Raw genomic sequence first — 25621 nt, forward strand, 5'->3', positions numbered from 1 at the left:
CCCTGTCGATTTTTCTTAAAAATTCGTTTTTTATTTTTAATAAGTTTGTCTGACGCTCTACGAAAATGCAGTCCAATACTTTCAGGTCGGTATGGTAGTCAAATTAGGTCATGAAAGTCCATAATGTGTAATGTCTACTTGTATACCTCGTCTGTGTCTATATTTGTGATAATCTGTGCAACGCGGATCGCAGCCAATTTGTTCATATTATTTAGTTTTTATTTAATAATTGTATTACCCAGCTAGGAGTGATACGATTATTAATTAAATACTAAACAATACTATCCAGGTCTCACCACGTGGAGGTTGCTGCGAAAAGAGACCCGCCCTAATGGCCCTCCTTGATGAGGAATCCTAATACAAAATCTAATCTTTGGATATTTTCTCCTAGAAGAAAACCTATTGAAATTTGACTGTCGTTAGAAACGAATGACAAATGAAGAGTTTTTAGAAGAATTGCCTAATAACGAGACCAAAAACCTAATGAAATGTCGATACATGTGGGATGATCTACCGCATGTTTTTTACGAACGAAACAAATACATAAATGATACATAAATATCAATATGTATTTGTGTATATACGTATGACAGTGTCTAATAAGACACATGTTTCTTATGAACGAAACATATACATAAATGATACATGAATATCAATATGTATTTGTGTATATACGTATGACAGTGTCTAATAAGACACATGTTTCTTATGAACGAAACATATACATAAATGATACATGAATATCAATATGTATTTACGTATGATAGTGTCTAATAAGACACATATTTTGTATGAACAAAATAAATACATAAATATCAATATGTATTTGTATATGTATAGAAATGTGTATATGTATAGAACTATGTATGAATTGTTCCACTGTCCAGTGGAATACCAATATGTACCTTTATATTAATTGGTCCTACTTAAACGTACGTTTATATTTCGCTAGTATCTAATAAAACGTTGTAGCGCTTGGTTGTTTATTTCATAATTTCGGTACTTATAGTGGCCACTAATAATAATAACTTAACGATACATTTATACTTATATCCTAAACGCAATCTGTAGAAATATGAGAAGGTATTTTCTCCTTGACGTTTTCGTTAATCCCATGATGTTTTTCTGAAACACGCGCTCATATAGAACAAACATAATTCAAATAAAACAAACAAATATGAAAAGATATGTTCCTCTTGGTGTCTTTATCAATCCCACGATGTTTACCTGAAACAAAAACTCAGACAATAAATAGAATTTGTATGAGACAGATATTGCCCTAAGAACGATCGAATCTTGTATCTTGTAGTAAGTTTTACCATTAATTATTTTCAATTCGATTTATCTAGGCTTGTATACTCTGTAAAAAGAACTTGTTCAAACGATTAATAAGCTGAAATGAAAATATATTAGTGGCAACAGAAAAGAATAATCATGCATTGACAAAATAGACTCGTATTTATTGTGATAAAAAAGCAACAGTACTTTTATGCAGTATTTCTATTGACGTATATATAAAAAAAAAAGATATATTTCACATAGAATAAATTGTTCACTTTGAAATCCAAATAACAACCCGTGAGTGGACCATTCTAATTTATAAAATACAAAAATCGCGAGGGATGCTTATTATTCGCAAGATGAACTACAAAGGGTTTCTTCATTAATTAAATCGCGTGCATCCATATTAAATAATACGCAACACTAATTTAAATAATCAGGTTGAGCCATCCGAGGCTTTGTAATCCAGCCGCGTCTTGATGATCTTGTCATCTTGTCAGATTCTGGGCATTTAATCGCAACACTAATTAATAAAAACGCGATAAATCAAGACCGCAACGCTAATTAATAATACAAAAATTCCAAACGCGATTCAGAACAATAAAAGCAACCGCGAATAGTGATTATTCGCAACACTACCCTGAAAAGCAAACGCGAAAAATAGGAATTCGCAACGCTAAGAGTAAACCGATCAGTGCATTCGCAACGCTATTCTTAAATAACAATAAAAGCAATCGCGTATGGAATTCGCAACACTACCCTGAAAAGGAAACGCGAAAAATAGGAATTCGCAACTCTATAAGCAAACGCGATTATTGCATATTTTTCGCAACTCTATCTTTAATGAAAATATTATATTTGTCTCGCAACGCTAATACAAATCGCGTTTTGCCCCAAAAAACTGGACCAGGTGCTGGCGGCGTCCGTAGTTGATACAAATACACATGCAATAAATAAACTAACTACTGCAAACTACAATATAGTGGCACATATTGGGATGAAGTTAGATATTTCAAATATCGCAACACTACGGGTCAAACAACGCGACAAATCAACAATCGCAACGCTAATATATAATATAAAAATTCCAAACGCGATTTATAACAATAAAAGCAACCGCGAATGATGATTATTCGCAACACTACTCTGAAAAGCAAACGCGAAAAATAATAATTCGCAACTCTAATTCGCAATCGCGTTTACTAAAAATTCGCAACTCTATTTTTAAAGCAAACGCCCGGTTCCTAAGTTTGCGAAAAAACAATCGCGAATCGTGTTCAGTCGCAACACTAACATATCAACGCGATAAATATTTATTCGCAACTCTACCAGCAAACGCGAACATTTGCATATTATTCGCAACTCTATCTTGAATCATGGGCTAGTACTGGCCACTAAATAAACTAACTACTTCTAGTACTACAATTGGGTAGAATTTGGGCATTGAAAATATCGCAACGCTAAATAAAAAATCACACGATTGATCAGGATCGCAACGCTAATTTATAATATGAAAATTCGAAACGCGGTTGATATATATTATATGTATGAAAGAGTAAAAAAGCAACGCGAATCGTGATTGTTCGCAACTCTATGAATATATAATGAAAAAAGTTATAAATATATTCGATGATGTATATGTTATTTTATAACTATATTGAAAATACTAGAGTTCGTTCAAAGAATTTATGTAAGTTTGAAATGGCAGTAAACATGTTAATATTGATATTTAAACCGCGAGTTGCCCCGATGGCTGGCATGTATGGTGCAATTATGTACAAAGTACATGCATACGTGAGCCAGCCAAAAAAACAAACTAACTACAAAACTACAGGCGAAAAAAGTGACAACGTAGTAACAAGAATGACTTTCCATCCTCATCCGAAGATGAAGATGAAGAGCCATTTGTTGCAGCCCACTCTTGAGACAATTTGTCAGGGCCTCTTCGACTCTTTGAGCCTTTTCTTTCTTCGGCGGTCCTGCCAAAGCCTGAAACTTAATACTAGGCTCAAGCACTCCGTGCAATACGCAGCCTCCAACAATTCTACGAATTGTTATCGGAACACGTGCGAAGTAACTTGAGCGGGACGAGCGTTTCGAGGGGGCCTAATCGCGACCGCGAACGCGAAGAACGACTTTGAAGTCGCAGCGATTTCAAGAGTCGATAGTAACACCAAAACAAACGGTGGAAACCGTTTGTATCGGCTGACTTTTCAACTCTGAAAATCGTACCTACAGGTACAGGACAGCCACGCGAAAAAATGCCTACCCGATTAACTAATGTGGACAGTCCTGCCCTGACCCTACCTACTTAAATCTAGCAGACATACCAGAAAGTTACCTACCTACCTAACCCTATATTTAAAAAATGGCAAAACGCATTCTCTCAAACAAACACTCCACGGTTCTCATACAGTATGTTCGGGCGCGACCTAAACTAGAGAGGACTCCCCGGGGTTCCTCCGACACCCGAACATTGCAAACATTCACACTCTAAGGTACGTACCAATTCCTGAAATCAGCTGACACAGACTAGTGACCATTGCGTATTTATATTATAGATAATATTTTAACTTAATATAAAATCTTTGTATTATTTAATATAACATAAAGTCTCTAATCAATTATGTTGAATTTGTTAATTTATTGTAGTATGAACTACTATAGTCATTGTGTATTAAAATGAATATGCGAATAATATCAATAATTCGTATGGTAAATTGATAAATAGAAGTTTAATGTTGCAATTTATAGAAATGTAATGAATTATAGTGAATTGTTTAAACGACGTAATTCCACATCCTAACCACAAACACATACATATGGAGATTACGTCGTGCACGAATCACTAGCCGTGTCAGCCGCACACATGATTTATTAGAAATTTTACAAACTAAGTCATCGTGCCCCGTTGCATTCACTCATGCAAATAGCACCTGGGCATGTGCATGAACTTAGGCAACGAGCACGGAAAGATTATTCTGGAAATCCTGACTAGAAAAGTGATTAATTAAACAAATGGCGCTAAACGGTATTTCTTATTTAATTTTTTAGTAAAAATGACTCGACCTTTTTATATATAATATGTTAATATTACGTTAATACTGAAAAATATTATTATTGAAAAAAATTTATTATTTCTTGATTGAAATTTAATTATGTAGAATGAAAGACTTTACTTAAAACTTTATGATAAAATAATTGACTTTGAAAATTGAAGTAGATTACTGAAATAAATTTATTAAATTATTATTCAAAATATTCAATTATCCTTGGTCGATTCTGTCGTCAAAGTAAATTTTTTAAAAGATCAAACTAACATGCATGTTACTTTGATTTGAAAATCGACCAGTCGCGAAACATCTTCTTGCACGTAAAATACATCATTAATTAAAGAAACGATCGATACTTAATAATTATATTAATGTACGAATTATTGTATAATGACAATGATATTGTATCTATATTAATCGATATTCATATACTACTTGATCATATGATTAATATAATGTTTTCACATTATATCAATTTATATTCGACTTAATCATATAATTTATGCAAAGTTAATGAAAATATTTTACAAAACATTTATTTGTTACATTAAAAAACGCGAGTGCAAGAAGATTCTAGCCTGTACTAACAAAATATAACAATAGTCGTTACTACTCGCGGGTATATAAAATACCCGCGGTCACAAAACTCGCCAAAAATACTAAGTATACAACTGGTCACCCGTGTTGATTCGGATCTTTCATCCTACAACATGGTTGGGGACCAGAGGAACATAAATGCCATGCGACTCACTCGATCGTAGAATTTAAATACGCAGATGATGATGTCCATTTGAAGTCATCAGCGAAGATATCGACGAAGTCCATGAGGGTGGATCCATAAGTATGTTGATGAAATATCCTGTAAATATCCTGTATCAGGATCCTGTAAAAAGAAGTAGAAAATATAACATCCTATTTTTTAAATTATAGAAATTTGAATTTTAATAAAGATTTTTGCTGATTTTGGAAATTTTATATAGAAAAATTTTAAACAATTTTTTTCTAAACATACTCGGAACAAAGTACCATGATACTTACATATTTTGCTCGTGGGCATCGCCAAATATTCCTCTTCGGTGATGCACTGAGTCTAATACCGGTAACGAGGAGTTTAAATTTCAAATAGAAAAAATAATGAAGTTTATTAGTAGATATTAAAATAGATTATCGCGACCGAAAATTGAAATCGGCGAACAAATGATTCTATTTTCGCGATTCATAAAACAAGGAGAGCCACGATGCTCTGGAAATAATTTATAATTGCGTAATAAACACTGACTCTATTTTCGCGTTTGCCTAAGATGTAAACGAGAATTTATTTAGGGTCACTGCGCCCTTAAAAAGGAACTTTCTACGCAGCAAACACTGAAGCTATTGGCCGCATTGCGCGCGGCCAACAAAAAAAAAAAATCCTGAAAAGAAAGGGATAGGAGAGAAAAATACAAGCACACGTGTGCTTTTCCTACTGGTTTTCTTTTTTTTTTCTTATTCGTCAACAGAAATACTACTTGAGTTGTAAGCATGATTATGTTTATTTAATCGGATGTTGGAATATCCAATAATTTTTATAAATATTCTGAAATTTGCAAAAATTGAAGTTCGTTAACTATTTATGCTTCAATAGTAAATTCCAACTACGCAATTTCTACTTTTTCCTAAATTTGCATCGGAATATGTATGCAAATTGCAATTATGATAATTCATAAAGAAAGTATTGTAAATAATCAACTAAATGAATAATATTTGGAAATATTCAACCACGATCAGAATCACGAATGATATCTACCGACGCCATTTTGAAGTACCACAAAATTCGAAACTTCGTTAACCAGTTTTATGTTTCATCTTAACACTGACCGATTATATAATTTTATATCATGCTTGCAACGTAAAAAACTCAATAAATAAACAAAAATATATAAATATAAATGTTACTTGTTGTAACAATTGAAAGGTTACCAATATTCCGTTTGAAATTTCTTCGAGTCGTTTACCTAACATGGCGTCCTTTACGCGCTAATATAACGTTCCTCGACTTCGTCTCCCTCGAAGAGACTAACAAAAACGAAACAAAAATGCGTTGAAGTACATGAACGATTATTATAGTTGAGTAATGATTAAATCCAAATTGTATTGCAAGAAATCGTAATTGAATTCAGACAGACATGTTAATAATTAACACCGATCGAATGTCGGAGAAAAAGTACGAAACCGATTCAATATTTGTCACGATAATAATTGAATTTATAATCAAGAATATATTAATAGTACGCGAAAGCACCGATAGAAAGTAAACGCGACTAGTAATAATGATAAAATATCAACAGGTTAAAAATACGTACCTCGCTGGTCGCGAAACGAAGGCAAGTACAGACATGTCTCAACGCGTCTTCCTACTTCAATTTCTGCAGCACCAATGACGACCCCTCGCTGTACCCAGCGACGCTCGCGATTGGAGGGGAGTTCTGTTGCTTAGCAACGCTCGTAACTTCGATTCGAAAACCGTTGATTTCAAATTGCAATAAGAGACTCTAACAGAATCGAAATAAAAATGCATTGCAATACATGAACGATTACTATAACTGAGTAATGATTAAATCCAAATTGTATTGCAAGAAATCGTAATTGAATTCAGACAGACATGTTAATAATTAACACCGGTCGAATGTCGAAGCAAAGTACGAAGCCGATTCAATATTTGTCACGATATTAATTGAATTTATGATCAAAAATATATTAATAGTACGTGAAAGCACCGATAGAAAGTAAACGCGACTGGTAATAGTGATAAAATATCAACAGGTTAAAAATACGTACCTCGCTGGTCGCGAAACGAAGACAAGTCCAGACATGTCTCAACGCATCTTCCTACTTCAATTTCTGCAGCACCAATGACGACCCCTCGCTGTACCCAGCGACGCTCGCGATTGGGGGGGAGTTCTGCTGCTTGGCAAGGCTCATATTTCGAATCGAAAACCGTTGATTTCAAATTCCAATAAGAGACTGTAACAGAATCGAAATGAAAATGCATTACAATACATGAACGATTATTATAACTGAGTAATGATTAAATCCAAACTGTATTGCAAGAAATATTAATTAAATTCAGAGAGATATGTTAATAATTAACACCGGTCGAATGTCGGAGAAAAAGTACGAAGCCGATTCAATATTTGTTACGATGTCGATTGAATTTATAATCAAAAATGTATTAATATTATGCGAAAGCACCGATAGAAAGTAAACGCGAGTAGTAATAACGATAAATTATCAAGTGGTAGAGATACGCACCTCGTTTGTAGCGAAACGGAGACAAATCTCGACACGTCTTACCACGTTAATTTGCACAGTAGGAATGACGACCCCTCGCGAATGAGGTGGGTGGCGAGGGGGGCGCGCGGGAACTCCTGTTGCGCGCGGGAGCTCCTACTGCGCGCGGGAGCTCCTATTTCGCGCGAAATTTGAATTTCGAAAAGAAATAGGGACGTTTCAGGTAGTAACCACGGATACAAAAAAAAAGAACGAAGATACCAAGCCGAGAAAGAAAAGCTCATAGTCGCCTTCTTTCTCGATTTCCTAAAGTTGCGCTAAGTGCCGAGATCACACATATACGACCCGTGCGGCAGAGTATGCTGCTTTCTCCATCATTTCGTTAAACGCTAAGGAAATTCGTCGTTACTAATGTTACCGTCGATGTACTAAATTATGCCAAACGTGGCCACACTGGTGGGTACAGAATAAAGGTACATACTGACTTTTGCCTATCAGAGAGTCAAAAACCACAGGTTTCTCTTTCGAAATAATTTTTAATAGATTTTAAATATGAAAAAAGAAATTATCATCTGTGGCATATTCTTATTATTCTACGTCGAAGCAACCAATAACGCAAAGTCAAGCAAACAGAAATCATGGCGAGACAAAGATATACGAGATATGACTGATGCAGATTTAGAGCATTTATTAGACCAGTGGGAGGTACACTATATTTTTTTTTATATCTCTTCAATGTTGAAAGAAAAATAGATGCAACCGATGGAAGCAATCAATAAAAATATATTTTAAAATGTATTTTATTGTAGGAAAATGAAGAACCTTTGGAACCAGACGAACTTCCAGAACACCTTAGACCCAGTCCACAAATTGATATATCAAAGGTAATATTTTGGCAATGTAATTTAAATGTCATTTATGTATTTTGTTTATTTACATAGCTGGATATGTCAAATCCTGATAATATACTCAAAATGACTAAGAAAGGTAAAGGTGTTATGATGTTTGTTGACACTAATGAGGACATGTCGACAGAAGAAGCAGATGTAATAATGAAAATCTGGCAAACTAGTCTACAAAATAATCATATTATTGCAGAAAGGTACCTTATTTTTTTGATACAAGTTATTAAATAATAATGAACTTCAATATTAAATTTGAAATCCTTTAGTCAAATAGAATATTATAGAACATTTGGACTTCTTTACTTTCTTGAGAAAGAATGTAAAATTGTTTTTAATTCAGGTATTGGTTAACATAGTTTCTATATCAAATTGTTGAATTTTTTATAGATATCCAATTGATCAAAAAAGATCTGTATTCTTGTTTCGTGAAGGTTCTCAAGCTGTTGATGCAAAAAATTTTTTACTGCAACAACCAGAATTATCTCATGTTACCCTTGAAGGGCAAACTTATTACAGAGATCCACAAAAACAGGTGAATCTTTAGACTATATTCAAAACAGAAGTATTACTTTCCAAATAATTAAATTTATGGTGTGTTACAGAGTGCTACTGCAGCAAAAATTAACAATTTAAACACACGAAATACGATAAACGAGGAAAGGAAGAAAACCGAATTATAATTTACTATGAACAAACATTGTTTGAAGATACTAAATATTTTTTTTGTATATTTTTATAACTTGTATATATTTATACAAAAGCTACTATGTATAGAACCGTTTTTTATACAAGTATTTTTTTGTTTAATTTACAAAAGTAAATTTATAATATAAATTACCTGTACATATATTTTTTATAATTCCATTTAATACTTTGTAGAGGTAAGAATATCAAGCAAACCATGGAATATGTTATGGGTCAATTATGTTTATATACAATCATATAAATACCTATGAAATATCTGAAAATTATGCAACAGATGAAGTATAATGAAGACTTTATTTTGGTCATTTTACAATATCAATTACATTTTTAACATTATTAAAGTAGCAGCAATTGAAATAACGATTAATAATAATAATATTAGTTCTGTTAAAAACAATATAACATATGCAAAACAGAATGTTAATGGATATGTTTTGATTAATAAATTATAATACATGTAGCTACTCATTTGTTCAAACTTGATCTGCTACTCTGAGAATCTAACTGATTAGGGACATTCATTGCTCGTACTTCTCTTTGCAACTCTTTCACTACAGTTGCAAGTGCATATGGATTGACACCATTCTCGCATAACCTAATGCATATACTTAAGGTTGTTGGATCTAGGTTTGTGTTCAACAACTTTGAAATTTGGTACAGTGTTTGGAACGTTTTTCGAGCAGCATTGATCTGGTGATGCACAGCCTCTGGCATGCTGGCTCGAGTTCGTTCCTTTCTATAAATAAAAAGTGAAAAATAATAATGGGTACAGCTATAGGTTCTTAATTGCAAAAATTGCGTCTTTAAACGGATGAAATCAAGAAAGGTTAAGCGTTGTATAGAAAGATTATTTCATGAAATACATACTCTCCGTTGTGAGACAGTTTTGCAGAGATATTAATCCTCAATGTCAAAATAAAAAAAGATCACGGTTTGTAGAGCAATCTTATTCAATGTCACATCGTTAGAATATTCGTAATACCGTTTACTTCAGCATTAAAATATGACAACAAACTACAAACGAAACTGAAAGGAGCTTTTGAATTTGACGAGATAGATTGAGTCACAGATGCAGTATGGAATAGATGAAACATTCAATATGAGTTTATATCTCGTTTGGCCTTGTAAGAAATTATGTCGCGACTCGCGACCCCTATAAGAGCATATAAAATGTCCATTAAAGAATATTTCGATTTAGATATGTATATAATTTTTTACAAATAAATAGGCAGACAAAATGCTAATTCACAAGTAAATCTAATATTTTTATTCGTTATTCGTGAATAAAATTTGCACAACTTTGCCGTCAAGATAAAATACGTTTGGATGGTCGGTCTATTCTATACGTTATTTGTGGCCAGAGCAAGAATCGTCGAGCTGATCGTGCACAGTTTGTCGCATGGTAATACCTAGGTCGATGAAAATAATTAGGAGCCTATTTTTCTGAGTGGAATCTGAAAGAATGTGGCTAGAAGAATGCGACAGTTTTGCGGAATTATGTCGAGGATATTTGCCATACTATTTATTAATCATTTTACCAATCTTTATCATTATCTCCCCGGTTAACCCAGTTGCGGCATCGCACGAATTTCCTGTATATCGGATGCATCAGTATGACTTGCATGGTGAACCTCACGGTAATAAAATTCGTGCATTTTGCTTGATGAACGATTAATTGATACAATCGAATACACGAAAGTGTTATCTCGTCGAATCTGCAATAAGATTGAATTTTCTCATTCAGGTTGCCGTAGTGCCCCTGTTTCTTTGGAAGCAAGATCCCTCACTGGATGGAGCACCTCTAGACACTGTGTTGTTGCTAAAGCCTTGGATCTTACGCCAAATCACTTTTACTCGATTAAGAACAAGGCAGGAGCCCTGATAGTAGTTTTGCCAGAGAAAATTGCAGAATTGACAACAGAAGAAAAGCAGGTTAACAATTGGATTTAATTATATTAACCCTTCGACTATTATATTTTCCTATGACAAAATCATTTCTGACTTATGTCTATATACATATTTATGAGAGTTCCAACTTCTTATAGATATTATACCAACATGGTGGCAGTTGCTTGAGCTAGGAATTTTACATTGTCATTTATATAATAAATGATATTTATTCGCTATTCCACATGTTATATGTAATACTAGTCATCAAATTATAGTTGGTATTCTTTACTATTAAGCTATCTTCCTATTTGTTTTTGTATACTTGGATAAGAAATAACAAAAAATTATTTGGCTCTGGTTTGAAAAAATATAAGGCATGATTTAAAATTAAGACGAGGGATTATTTTTGCAGACTTTTCTAGTGTTTTCTAAAAGCAGCTTAATACAAACTATTGTTTATAATTTGTTGACTAGGGTTATCTAAGTATGCCTGAAATTATTTATGGTGTTAATAATATATAAACATATCATTGAAATTTTCATGTGTTTCAAAATTGTTGCATTGTTGCATGGAATGTTCCATTTTTCAATTGCAAATGGATCAGATAGACCAATCAAATATTCTAAATAATGTAATGTCGATCAAAAAAATTATTGTATAAATAATTCGTTTGTTTCAGCATATTATGAGCTTAGAAGAGTGTATGATGTTTGGACCAGAAACAATGATACCAGTGTATTTTGCTTCCTGGCATCCAGATCTTCAAACTATTTTGGACGACCTTGCCAGTGGATTTATCATGGATGAAAAAACAGGTTCTGCCGCTGAAGCGATGTTTAATTTTATATCTGCCAGTGGTTATCAAGTGGTGGTACCAACTGGACAAGCGCTTGCCAAATCGGACGTTAAAGTAGCTACTTTGCACGGAAAATTAACCGGTACTAGAGCAGAGGAAAAATTACCCACGATTGCCTTGGTAACGCATTACGATAGCACGGGAGTTGCACCCGAGTTGTCGTTTGGAGCAGACAGCAATGCATCTGGAATGGCTATGTTATTAGAAATAGCACGATTATTCTCCACTTTGTATTCTACCAGCAGATCAAGGCCACAGTACAACCTTGTCTTCATCATAACTGGCGCTGGAAAGCTAAATTACCAAGGCAGTAAAAAATGGTTAGAAGATCAGCTGGATGGTCTCGAGGGCTCCATAATACAAGACGCAGCTTACGTCATCTGCCTCGATACAGTATCTACTAGCGATAATATTTATGTTCACGTTTCAAAACCGCCGAAAGAAAATTCTACGGGCGGTCTCTTTTACAAAGAACTGAAAGCAGTGTCCGACTCATTGGATGGTACTACCGTGGAAGGTGTGCATAAGAAAATAAATTTAGCCGACAAATCGCTAGCTTGGGAACACGAGAGATACAGTATGCGAAGATTACCGGCAACAACTTTATCCACCTTAAAGAGTCACGAAGATCCAATCAGAACGACAATCTTAGATTTAATGAAAACAGGACAAATAGACAAGTTGTACAAACATACTCAAGTAGTCGCGGAAGCATTAGCAAGACATATATATAATTTGAGCTCTAGTCAAATTTTCATGGATCCACTGGAAGTTTCGAAAGAATCATTATCTTTATGGTTTAGTTACTTAGCATCACAACCAAGAGCTGCCCCCTTATTGGCAGACAAACATAATACGTTAGTTGGCACACTGGAGGAAGCAATGGCTAGATATCTTGGTGATGTTAAAGTTACCTTGCACAGTCCTGACAAACAAGATCCAGAATTCGTATTTTACGATGTTACAAAAGCTACGCTGAACGTATACAGGTAAGTTTATTGACTACTTCAATTAGTATAGATAGAGATCCCTGTAGATAATGTAATTTATTACGTTTCAGTGTAAAACCCGCTGTATTTGATCTCTTTCTCACAATTGCCATCATTGTATACCTGGGGATACTTTATGTAATCATACACAATTTCCCACGTGCATATTCTTTAGCGACTCGTTTTTCAGTTAAGAACAAAGCATCGTGAAATTGTTATTAAACATTAAAACTTCATTAACTGCATTGTAAAAAAAGAAACTTGCTGCAGATTTTCTTAACGAATCTTAATATATAACAAGCATTGTAGGTTCAAATTGAAGATCAAACAAAGTTATATGTACATTAATTTTGCTCGCATAAATCCTGAATTAAAGACTATCTATCATTCTACGTTTTATCCAGATCTCTAATCGTAGATATCTGTATTACTATATAGTTACGAATTTAAATTTAAATTTCCATCCTTCTATTGCTTCCAATAATAATTATACGAACAAATGTATGAACATTTGAGAAAATTGGCAAAAATCTATATTAGAAATTACATCCTGATAATGTATTATTCGTGGCTTAATACAAATTATTGTGTAAGATTACGTGATAATTAAGACCAAGTTATGACAGACCAAATAGTGAGATTTCAGAATGCAATTTGTGACAAAAAAGACTGGCAGATTTAAGCATAAATGCAAAACAAATACAGAACTTTAATGTTACAATGTATTTAGTAATAAAAGTAATAATTCCAAAATTTATATAGGATAATAGTATGCTAATTTTATTCAGATGCATTATAACGAATTCATTTAATGTATTTGTTAAACAATTGTTGCTATGTTTCTAACATCATATACAATATTCGTATTATAAATATTAAATTGCTGCACAAGTTCTGTCTACTGACTTCTAGTTAAATACAAAATAATAAATGTTAGATACAAACCTTATTGTTTATAAAGTGGTACTCTTATAAATGTTATCTAAACCAGCTATAAAGGTATTGCTCAAAATAATCAAAGGGCCTTGTGTTTGGAGAATGAACTATATATTGGGAATCGATTTTTACATTTTCACGAATTTTAGGATACTATACTTACTTCCTCTTTTGATTAATATTGGCAGCGTTTAAAAATCTCGAAGATTCTCGGAAGTATGAAGCTTTTTATAGAAGTTAATCTCGATTCTTTATGTTTGTATTATATCGAAATAATTGCCCTTTAAACAATTTTTATTATAAAAGTAGAGAAGAAACCATGAAAATTAGTCATTTTAAGTGAAAAATTATTTTCTTTCTATCAAATTGTATAAAAACAATTATTATTAGGCTAAGACTTTTGTTAAGCGACTAGTTTTGTATAATGTACTTATATTTAAATAGTTTAAAAAATATTGGTTACTTCATTCGTGTGGTAATTTGAAAAAATTGCACAATTGTATCTAAAATAACGAAAAATACTGTCCGAAGTACGAGTTTTCTTTTAACAGTAAATTAACTGAAAAATTCAATTCCAGTTTTATTTTTACTGACAACATAGAATTTTTGCAGTAAACTAATAATATAGTTCTGAATAATATTACATTACATCGCGTACGAATTACTAGTATAAAATGTTAATATACGTAGCAATGTTGTATAATAGAAACAAATTTTAAAAGCAAATCTCCTTCACTAGAAAACGTGAACAATTTACTTGTCAAATACTATCATAATGTTATAAAAAATATGCTTGTAATTAATATATTTACCAGATGGGACAAGGAAATTTAGGAAATAATTTATGTTTATAAGTCATTATAATAGGTATTTACTGATAATAATATTATTTAAATAAAATTTCAAAAGAGAAATGTAAGAAGAGTGTAAAATAAATGTCATGGAAATTAAGTATTCAACTTCTAACAAAGGTATCCTTTAATTCTACCTAACTATTAAACACATACTAGTAGTCAATAATATTATTGTTATTGTTATTGCTCCTACGATTTGGTAAAATATTTTTTTATGTGTTACCGCGCGATATGAACATTATTTAATTTGAAAGGTCAGATATAAACCATCATTAGCAACATAAGAACAGGTCCAACCTTGGAAATGAATTAACTACTAAACAGGTTTGACTAGTTTAGTGCCTTCTATCTTCTACATAAGCAAGTATCATTCAACATATGTTGAGGTATACTACATACTGTGAAGTGCTTCAAGATATGAATTCCATTTTTCATAAAAGTATCTATGTAACTTTAATGTAAAGGCTTTGAGAATATTTGTCGGAAAAACACTGTATTTGACTACTTCATTTTTTTAACAGGTTCGAACGTTAAACAGAAAATATGGATGTTACAAAAAGGTATGAGTTCCTTGGTAGAATGTATAAAGCCAGAATTGAAAGCAATAAAAGCAGCTGGTACATGGAAAAATGAACGAATAATAGCTTCGCCGCAACGGACACGAATTGTACTGGCAAATGGAAAAGAAGTTCTTAATTTTTGTGCAAATAATTATTTAGGCTTATCCGTGAGTATGATAATTTGAGAAAGGACTTAATTTTATATAAATTGTTTTACCCCGCGGTTAATTGATCTTTTATATTTAGGATAATAAAGAAGTCGTTTCAGCAGCAAAGATCGGTCTAGATAAATACGGGGCTGGTTTGAGCTCTGTAAGATTTATATGTGGTACTCAGGAAATTCACGTAGAATTAGAGAAGAAGATTGCCAGGTTTCATGAAAGAGAAGACGCTATACTTTACGCATCTTGTTTCGATGCGAACGCTGGTCTCTTTGAAACCTTGTTAACGTCCGAAGACACAGTATTAAGCGACGAACTTAATCATGCCTCTATTATCGACGGTATTAGGCTATGCAAGGCAAAGAAACACAGGTGAGCGACATAAATAAATGTAAATAAATATTATATATCTTGCTCTGAATTGCCAGTCGTTTAAAAATATTTTGTTTACTTATTTTTAGTTTTAAAGAATAATACTGATTTACAATCAAAATTCCTTTTAATTAAACATAATGACCCTGATTTGGGTGTCGAATAAATATAATCAAAATTATAGAGTTTCATTTAGAAAAAGGATGCAGTTGCATTTTTCGAGCAAAAGTTAGGGTTGAAATGTTGGATTAAAAATAATTTTGATTGCAAACCGATATTCCTCTTCGAGACTAAATATAAGGAAGCAAACCTTCTTACGTAAATAAACATAATTGTTTACTTTATAACTTATTACTAAAGGTACAAACACAGAGACATAACAGATTTAGAAAATAAACTGCAAGACAGTATGTCTTCGCGTTTACGTCTTATTGCGACCGATGGTGTTTTTTCTATGGATGGTACTGTGGCGCCATTACCAAAAATACTTGAGCTTGCACAAAAATACAATGCCCTCACTTTTGTGGACGACTGTCATGCAACTGGTTTCTTCGGAAAATCTGGAAGGTGATTATGTTATTATAATTTGTATTAAATTCCTATTTGTACTTTCGTACTAGTACTATTAATGGAAAATAATTACAACATTTTAATATATTCAAGATTTATGTATTATTACAAGGTTATTTCTAGTAATCATCGAGAGTTTTGCAACTCTGTTCTGATCCACGTGTTACGTCTTCGAATACATTAACAGTAGCATTAGCGTAAGAACTGTGTTTATTGCATACGAGTTACGATTCAAAGAAATTGTAGAATTAAAAAATATTTAGGAATTATAAATTATAGAACATTTTTCGATAACGTAGGAAAAACAAATAAATACGTGATATATCAATTTACAGTATAGTAATGTTTTTTTTTATGTCGATGAAATTACTCTATTGCAGAGGAGTAGAAGATTATTTTGATCTGTTGGGAAGCATCGATATAATTAATTCGACATTAGGTAAAGCTCTTGGCGGGGCAGCAGGTGGTTACACGACCAGTAACAAGGAACTGGTTAATTTATTAAGGCAACGTAGCAGGCCATATTTATTTTCAAATTCATTGCCTCCTCCTGTAGTCGCATCGGCAAGTAAGGTATGCTATAAAAGAAACGTTTGAACCGCTGATTAATGATAACGATCGACAAATATGCAAAATTGGAATATGTTTTTACAGAGTAGTGTTATATTTTCTAATTCGCATTAACGATTTTGATTTTTATAATAGTTATTTCCAGTTGAAAATATTAACTAAAAAATCACAATTCATTCGGACGACCAAATTTTTAATCGCATCGCGCAATAGATCGATTAGCTCGGAAGAAATAATCGATTGTCTAATTTTACTATGTAGGTGATGGATCTGATAACAAATTCCACAGAATTTTTGGATAAACTAAGAAACAACACCGATTTGTTTAGAAACGATATGAAAGCAGCAGGATTTACGATCACTGGTGATAATCATCCTATCTGTCCTATCATGATAGGCGATGCAAGATTAGCCACTGAATTTGCCGACAAGATGATTGGTGCGTTTATTTTACAATATACTTAAACATAAAAATTTGTATGCCTTATAAATAAGAAAATACGAGATATTTAAAAAAATTCTAACCTACGAAATGATTGTCTTTTTTTTTTACAGAAAAAGGCATTTATGTAATTGGTTTTAGTTATCCTGTAGTACCGAAAGATAAAGCTAGAATACGTGTACAGATTAGCGCTGCGCATACAGTGGACGATATACAACATGCTACAAATGCGTTTATACAAATTGGAAAAGAACTAGGAATAATTACCTGATATCCTTTTTAATTTACATCTTCAAAAAACAGGAAGCGAAAGTGTGTTTAAAATGTAATGCTAAATTAAGTTTTCTTCACAATTATTTGGTGAAATTTGTATAGAAAAAAGAAAAAGAAACTTTACAGTGTCGATTAAATGTTAATAACGTTCAATATAGACGAACATCAAGGCTAAGATCTTGCATGCAAAAAAAAATGTTCCAACTAAATATTACGAAGATATTACCTTTTATACAAATTTCACAGAGTATAGGATTTTTTGTTTAGTTTACAAAAGCTTTTGATTACATGTAAAGTTTATATATTCTTATTAAACATTAATTATATTGACATTAAGGTTTGTATGGTTTAACAAGATTTTCAGAGAACTCTTTGATTTGTTGGACTCCACGAACTTCTCTTTCTAACAAAGGAAGTTGTGTCACATGGAAATCTTCGTACAAATCCATTATCTGGAAGAAAATTTAGCTAATTAATTTACAATACTTTTAGATTTACATCATATCACGATTGAAGTATACTTCGATGTGTACCTGTTCTAAGTATTTATTTTGTATTTTATGCCTTGCAAGACAAAGTTTGCAAGGTGAATCTTCTTTCAAAAATATTAGCTGGTTTAATATGATGTTGTGAGTGTCTATACCACATTTTGTCAATTCCTGTACAAGCCTCTCGGTTTCATAAAGCGACAAAAATTCTGCTATGCAAACGCAAACAAACGTTGTCTGATCAGGGTTTTTAAATTGTTCGTTTACTTGCCGCATGACCACGAGCATATCCTCTACTTTAGTAGAAAACGTATCTATATTGAAATCTGTCACACCCAACAAAGAGCTTATCTGTAATTCAATATGTTTGAAATTAGAGTTCTTCGTTTAAACGTCGCTAACAATTGGCGCGTATCTTTCATAGAAAAGTCAGCATTGGGCAAAAAATTAATCGGCAACTGACCATTAAATTACTGCTGTTAATCGTTAATCGCAATTAACGATTACATTATTATTAATCATTAACTCCAAAGGCATGACGCGACTTTTGATCTCAAATGATAGGGTACAGCTTTCTGTCTAATTGTTGCTCATTCTTAGAAGAGTGATGTCATAAAAAAGATGTAAAAGAAGATACATAATACGACAGATATGAATTTTATCCATAAGTGTTATTTGCTACTCGAATAAAAATGCGCCCAACTCTATATTCTACCTGTGTGATGAAAGGACTGATCTTTGTCTTTAAACGCATTAGTTTTCCTAGGCTCTTTTCTACAATTTGTGGAAATGATAGTAGCCTTAATGTATGCCCGGTAGGTGCAGTATCGAAGACAACAACCGAAAAATTCATTCCTTTAACAAGCCTGAAAATATATAAATATTAGGTAAGAGTAACGATTTTGGCAAATTAAAAGCATATAACATGCTAAATAGTTCAATACTAACTTCATAACTTCTACGTAACTCATCGCCTCGTCGATACCGGGAAAAGTGCCCACAATTTCTTGCGTTACAACCCTACTCAATCTCATTGCTTCTCTACCTGAAACTATAGTACGAAGCTATAAATTTTATACTCGTTCGTTAAAAGATAAGTGAAAATAAAATATCAGTGTCGATCGACCTTACCTGCTTCGCTTTCGAAATATTCCTCGGGTAGTTCGGTGATGCCAACATTTGGATCTATTTCCATAGCGAATAAATTATCAAAACCTTTCACTTTCGTCGGAATTCTGCTAAATTTCTGATCAAAGGCATCGGAAATATTGTGCGCGGGATCCGTCGAAATGATGAGTACATTTTCCCTCACTTTCGATAATTGCACAGCTAACGAACAACTGAAGAAAATGGGTGCCAACGATAATCGAACGCTTCTAAAGAATAAACTATGTTTGTAAATTATAATTACCAGCATGTCGTTTTACCAACTCCACCTTTACCACCGACGAATATCCATCGTAAAGATTGTTGTTCGATTACGTTTCTAATGGAAGGCTCGTATTCGGTCGGTTCGCTGTTATTTATGTTCATGTTTTATCGAAACGCACACGTTACGCGTTTTGAAAAATTTTAACAAGTCATCTACTATTGTCACTGTTATGGATGAAGAAACGTAGAGGAAGCGGAACAGAAAAATCACACCACGTCAACTACGTAAGTACATATCATCGAACGCATAAAAACAAAATGGAATAGGTGAACTATATGTGAGATGGGAGAGAGAACCATCGATGTTACACTATCGATATGTCGCGAGTTTCGCTACAAGTAGCTACATATGATCGCATTCGTTGAAAACGACAAGAATACTTAAAGAAGATATGCCCAAGTATAAGTAAAGACTGCAAATATTCGAAACAGAAATAGGCATTTGACTATAGAAAATAGATTTTCATTGTTTGTTTTACCAAAGAACATGATAAGGCACGTTAAAAAGAAAATACATATATTTGATAATCATTTTTATCATAGATGTTTGATTTTAAAATAAAATGATACATTGGTGAAGGAAAAAGCAAATCGATTGCACGATATCGATTACTCGCTGGCGACTATCCATTCGATATCGACTGCAGGGTACCTACACACAATGAATGTAGTGGTTTTTAATAGTAGGCTAATTTGGAAATGTTCGAAGTGTCTCTAAATTGCGATCTCAAACGTTAGTTCAGAGTTGTTTGTTAGTTTTACAGTGATATTGTGGATTCTAGAGACTGGTCGGAGCGAAAGAGCTCGCACGTATTATGCCGCAATTTCACAAAATCGAAATAAATAGGACCGAATGGGAGGTTCCGGAACGATATCAGATGCTCACTCCAGTGGGATCAGGAGCTTACGGTCAAGTGTGGTAAGAAGGAGCAATTATTGTGTTATAATTATTTATCAACGATCGGTCAGTTGCCGAGGATTATTAAGATCGCTACAAATTTCGTGAATTGTCTGGAAAGTTTAAACAATCCCGCTTCACAGTTCACAAGTAACCTAATATTGTGTTATGACCATGAACTAATCATAACCTTGACATTTCTGGCGTTTCTATTGCTTATTCTTTTTACCGCTCGAAGATGTACGAAAATTTCTAACCTGATTTAAACATTCGTATGGTTATTACATTGTACAAGTTGCGATTACAAAGATCTGTGTAAATGCATAAAGTGATCTCGTTTCGATGTCGCGAGACGAACTAAAATTAGAGCATTTAAAAGAAGAAACAGTTAAATTGTACGATTCGGTTTCATTAATTTTTATAAAAGAGTGTGCATACATTGTTTTAGTTCAGCAGTTGACACGACTACTGGTCACAAAGTAGCAATAAAAAAATTAGCCAGACCATTCCAGTCAGCCGTACACGCGAAACGCACATACAGAGAACTTCGAATGTTGAAACACATGAATCATGAAAATGTAAGTGAAGCTGGTTGCGTACATAATGTATGCATGTTTGTGTAAACATTCTTAAAGTTGGCACTGTAGAAATTAGAAGTATTTGTCTTGGCATCTAAAATTAAGAACTATGACATTCTGCACCAAATTTTATTTTTAATTTCTAAAGTCCCAGGCTTTAAAACTAATTATTCAATTGTTAAAATTATCTACAATTGCCTTTATATGTACAATTGATATTTATTTCAGGTAATTGGCCTCCTAGATGTATTTCATCCGTCTTCCTCTTTGGAAGATTTTCAGCAAGTGTAAGTATTTCCATATTGTTCAGCCACCCCTGGGAAAAATTTTAGTGGAAGATTCTAGAGGCCAAAATAAGACGAAAATCAAGAAGAATCTGGAACTTTAAATGTTAGTAACTTTGTAATAAAGCCTCCATCAACAAATTGGTATTCTTGATATTTGTATTATTTTGGCCTCTAGAATCCCCCATTAAAATTTTTCTCAGGGGTGGCTGTATATATACTCTGTGATGTAATTGTTTTCTTCATTGCTGTTTGATGTACAAGAAAGTTTAAAATTTTGTTCATCATGGTTTAGTAACATTATGTTCTTTTAATAGATATTTAGTTACACATCTAATGGGCGCGGACCTCAATAATATCGTAAGGACTCAAAAACTTTCGGACGATCATGTACAGTTTCTTATTTATCAAATTCTTCGTGGTCTCAAATACATTCATTCTGCGGGTATAATACATAGGGTAAAGTATTACATATTATAGTATGATTATAGAAACTTGAAATGCTTGAAATATTAAGGATTACTTATGATATTCAGGATTTGAAACCTTCCAACATAGCTGTAAACGAGGATTGTGAGCTGAAGATTTTAGATTTCGGATTGGCCAGACCTACGGAAAATGAAATGACCGGATATGTTGCCACAAGGTGGTATAGAGCTCCAGAAATTATGCTTAATTGGATGCACTATAATCAAACAGGTGTTTATCGTGTATTTTTATTTTTCACCTTTATGAAAACTTTCTTATCTTACTTCTAACACATTAAAACGTACTTTTCATACTTTTTAGTCGATATTTGGTCAGTTGGATGTATAATGGCTGAGTTATTAACAGGGCGAACATTATTTCCTGGAATAGATCGTATCCTTTTTATAATTACGCTTTCCGAGCTCATTGAATATCAATAACTAACAACTGTAATCATTGTTTGCATTTTACTGTTTACTTATGTATCGTACTAACACGTGTACGGACTTTATTTCATGATTGTATATGAAAAATTACGAATTTTTAACTGTCTCAGAATTGAAAGATGTGCTTTTTGCTAAGGCTCTACATATGGCTTCTTTGTTGCTTTAACATCCTTCTGCGCTAATATATCAATACTGTTTATTTTGTTCGTCTTGTGACACGCGTCGCTTCGATCTGATAACAAGAAAAATATACTTGTTAAACGAATATACGAGCACAATATATTATTTTTAATACGCTTCGTTGCACAAAGTCGTATTAACCGTTTCATTGTGTAATAATTAAAGTATTTAGTGAAAGTAGAGAAAGGTGTGGTGGAACCTTAGCAAGAGCAGATATACATCAACTGAACTTAATAATGGAGATATTGGGTACTCCACGAGACGAATTTATGCAAAAAATATCATCGGAATCGGTAAGTAATTTCCATAATCATTAAATAACGATTCGTTTATATAAACAGTCGACCGGTGCATGCTAGTTATTTGTAATGTGTTGCATCTTAAATGCCTCGCATGTTAGACGTTTTTTTATGGCAACAGCGTACACAAGTCCTTACTCGTTTCCTCGATTAATAAGCTTACCTTAAATGTTAACTAAAATAAGCAATTAGCATATCTAAAGTTCGCGAATTCGCTTGGTGAGTACGTATTAACTTCTCTACAAATATTTCGTTTATTTGTTATTAATGTTTGGAATGACAACAAAAAATGCTTTAAATAGGTGCAGTTCTAATACAATTTTGTAACAATTAAAATTTTTTCTATCGACATATAATGAATTATGCTTTAAACGTACCTTAACTTTAAGCAGACATTGATCATCTAACACGAGTCTTAGTACTCTGTGGTACACCCACAGAAGAAACTTTAAGCAAAATTACCAGCCAAGAGGTAATTTTTTTTTAAATAAATATTTTTTTTTTACAAATCCCTGTTCGATAATGATAGAATTTCTTTTTTATTTTTTACACAGTCTTAAGTTATTTTTATGTAACTTACTGGCTCACCGATTTTGCAATCCGAGAAATCGAATAAAATAATCTTATGCCTGATAATACGATTTTGCTTTGAGTTTATATTGCATTGTACGAATAAAACAATAAGGAATATTTGTTGTGAGCGAAATACATTAAAAATATGCTGAGTGTGAGGCAATTAATAACTTCGTAAACAATTTATACTTTTATTTGTTCTAGAAAAATATTATATATAATTTGTACATATATACATAATTATATAAACGTAAAATAATACAAGTTGGTTAGATAACAATCTTAAATGTTGTTTTAGGCAAGAAATTATATACAAAGTTTACCTCCTTTAAAGAAAAAGAATTTCAAAGATGTTTTTCGTGGGGCCAATCCTTTAGGTACACTTGCATTATATATTCAGTACTAGGACTGGGACTATCCAAATTCTTTATAGGTATTTTAATAACGACAAGCGAAAGTCGCAAATTCGAGTATTTGAATATTATTATTCAAATAAGAAAATATTTATAAATTTAAGCTACATAAATAATGAGGATATAGATGATATTACAATCAGAAGATGTTAAATAATCCGCATGTATATAAACCAGTGTTAGTCAAGATATAGTGTAATTAATTATTAACATTAATAATTGCACATGTTCAATTCATTAGTTTTTTCTTCATAAAACTAGTAAATTTTGTACAAAATAATAATTCAATAAGAAGTCCCAGTCCTACTCGGTACATTCATTTGAATTTAATAAAAATAAAGAAGATTGATATACTCTCTATTGCTTTTTAGCCATAGATTTACTTGAATTAATGTTGGAGTTAGATGCAGAGAAACGAATTACAGCTGAGCAAGCTTTAGCTCATCCGTATCTCGGACAGTATGCAGATCCAACGGACGAACCAGTATCGTTACCATACGATCAGAGTTTCGAAGATATGGATTTACCTGTCGAAAAATGGAAAGGTACAGGCAACAGGTTGATTTTTAACTACCTGTCGGGGGAAATTAATTTTTATACAGATGTTATTTTCAGAACTTGTTTATCACGAAGTAATAAACTTTGTACCTCAACAGTTACCTTCGTCGTCTTCAACAATCGAATCTGCTTCGTAAATTCATGTCAGTAGCTCAAATAATATAGATATAAGCGCAGTAAGATAACATTAACAAGGAAGAATTTTAAAAGAAAGTATATAAAATTGTTATATACAAAAATGTCATTGTATATAATGTTACGTAAGTAACAAAGTTAATCATACAAAATTTATGCATACTAAAGACAAAATGTATATTTTTGTTAATGACGTATGATACGAGAAGAGTTAATATTCTTCATATTACACGTAAATTATTTTAAAATGTAAATTTACCAAACGAGCAACAATTATTCATATTTATAGTTATACATGAACGTTTCATTATGTATCCATGTATTTAAATGCTTTGAAGTTGCAATCATATTACGGTAAATTAATAATGTATTTAACGAATATATTAAAAGTAGGATTGAATAATTGAAATGTCATTTGCAATTGAAAGTGATATTTTTTGTAAAATAAAATTTTCTGATGCGAAAAAATAACAGTTCAATGACAAATATTTATTATCAAAAAGCTAGCTTCAAAGCATTCAATTGTATTTCATTCAATGCTGGTTCTAGTCTGTAACAAAAAGAAAACATATTAGTTCAAATTTATCATTAAAAATAATTCTATTATTTCATACACAAAATAATTTAAGATCATTTCATCTATATGATAGTATTAGATTAATGCTTTTAACAACGAAACTGGCTAAATAAAATTTTTGATCTTTGTATATTGTGAATTTCTTATAATTAAAATAATTAATTTCATTATTCTTAGCGAGAATTGTTTAAATATATTGGATACATAAATTATCCTTGTAAGAGAAAATTTAATAACTAAAAGGACTTTGTGTATACTTCATGTATTCTTTCACTTTTTTTCCATGTATATTTTTCTAAATTCTAGTAATATCTTAAAACTTGTGTAAGTATAATGAGTGATCCAAATATAATTTGTTCATTGCATTCTTTAAAAAAAAAAAAAGAAATTCTTGAAATAGATTCTAGTATGAATTTAAGGGTCATAAATACGATATTTTAATAATATGTAAGTAATGGCATCTATGTAAATAGAAGGTTAAATAACCTAATTATATCGAAACAATTGGAGCAATTTATCATGCCAATTGTATGGACTGAAAATCAAACTTTGGAATTAGTAATTCTTTATAGTCGGCACGAATGTTTAAGGAATCCTTTTCATCC

The 25621-nt window shown here is 32.3% G+C and overlaps 6 protein-coding genes across 8 annotated transcripts; 4 read left to right on the forward strand and 2 right to left on the reverse strand.

Moving 5' to 3' along the window:
- Positions 1-8015: 8015 nt before the first annotated feature.
- On the forward strand, positions 8016-9335 carry Boca (LDLR chaperone boca). The gene is made up of 5 exons (XM_076769309.1): positions 8016-8309; positions 8414-8488; positions 8546-8706; positions 8897-9041; positions 9112-9335. Exons 1-5 carry the CDS (start codon positions 8157-8159, stop codon positions 9187-9189), a joined length of 612 nt encoding a protein of 203 aa, XP_076625424.1. The 5' UTR covers positions 8016-8156; the 3' UTR covers positions 9190-9335.
- Positions 9336-9489: 154 nt separating this feature from the next.
- On the reverse strand, positions 9490-10302 carry LOC143343922 (mitotic-spindle organizing protein 1). Its single transcript, XM_076769311.1, has 2 exons — positions 10082-10302; positions 9490-9950 (listed from the first exon to the last, which is right to left on the reverse strand). Exon 2 carries the CDS (start codon positions 9926-9928, stop codon positions 9680-9682), a length of 249 nt encoding a protein of 82 aa, XP_076625426.1. The 5' UTR covers positions 9929-9950; positions 10082-10302; the 3' UTR covers positions 9490-9679.
- Positions 10303-10533: 231 nt separating this feature from the next.
- Positions 10534-14408, forward strand: LOC143343916 (BOS complex subunit ncln). Its single transcript, XM_076769303.1, has 4 exons — positions 10534-10851; positions 10959-11146; positions 11785-12950; positions 13022-14408. Exons 1-4 carry the CDS (start codon positions 10677-10679, stop codon positions 13158-13160), a joined length of 1668 nt encoding a protein of 555 aa, XP_076625418.1. The 5' UTR covers positions 10534-10676; the 3' UTR covers positions 13161-14408.
- A 136-nt stretch (positions 14409-14544) lies between these two features.
- Positions 14545-18313, forward strand: Gcat (Glycine C-acetyltransferase). Its single transcript, XM_076769304.1, has 7 exons — positions 14545-15179; positions 15262-15467; positions 15547-15833; positions 16194-16400; positions 16784-16976; positions 17235-17412; positions 17529-18313. The coding sequence occupies exons 1-7, from the start codon at positions 15119-15121 to the stop codon at positions 17684-17686; spliced, it is 1290 nt and encodes a 429-aa protein (XP_076625419.1). The 5' UTR covers positions 14545-15118; the 3' UTR covers positions 17687-18313.
- Positions 16481-19917, reverse strand: LOC143343919 (ATPase ASNA1 homolog). 2 transcript variants are annotated; one of them, XR_013080032.1, is made up of 7 exons: positions 19588-19917; positions 19308-19516; positions 19125-19227; positions 18892-19042; positions 18222-18527; positions 17915-18140; positions 16481-16981 (listed from the first exon to the last, which is right to left on the reverse strand). XR_013080032.1 is itself a non-coding variant. In XM_076769307.1 (6 exons), the coding sequence occupies exons 1-6, from the start codon at positions 19707-19709 to the stop codon at positions 18021-18023; spliced, it is 1011 nt and encodes a 336-aa protein (XP_076625422.1). In that variant the 5' UTR covers positions 19710-19917; the 3' UTR covers positions 16481-18020. The 2 variants fall into 2 exon arrangements, 1 of the variants encoding a protein (XP_076625422.1); XM_076769307.1 differs by having other exon boundaries at positions 16481-18140.
- Positions 19918-20090: 173 nt separating this feature from the next.
- Positions 20091-25146, forward strand: LOC143343918 (mitogen-activated protein kinase p38b). 2 transcript variants are annotated; one of them, XM_076769306.1, is made up of 10 exons: positions 20091-20526; positions 20954-21083; positions 21312-21370; positions 21685-21826; positions 21904-22066; positions 22157-22228; positions 23153-23232; positions 23632-23710; positions 24118-24291; positions 24362-25146. In XM_076769306.1, the coding sequence occupies exons 1-10, from the start codon at positions 20423-20425 to the stop codon at positions 24439-24441; spliced, it is 1083 nt and encodes a 360-aa protein (XP_076625421.1). In that variant the 5' UTR covers positions 20091-20422; the 3' UTR covers positions 24442-25146. The 2 variants fall into 2 exon arrangements, with proteins under 2 accessions (XP_076625421.1, XP_076625420.1); XM_076769305.1 differs by lacking the exon at positions 23153-23232 and adding an exon at positions 22675-22754 and having other exon boundaries at positions 20099-20526.
- Positions 25147-25621: the final 475 nt, after the last annotated feature.

Source organism: Colletes latitarsis, chromosome 7 (genome assembly GCF_051014445.1).
Source record: "Colletes latitarsis isolate SP2378_abdomen chromosome 7, iyColLati1, whole genome shotgun sequence".
NCBI lineage: Eukaryota > Metazoa > Arthropoda > Insecta > Hymenoptera > Colletidae > Colletes > Colletes latitarsis.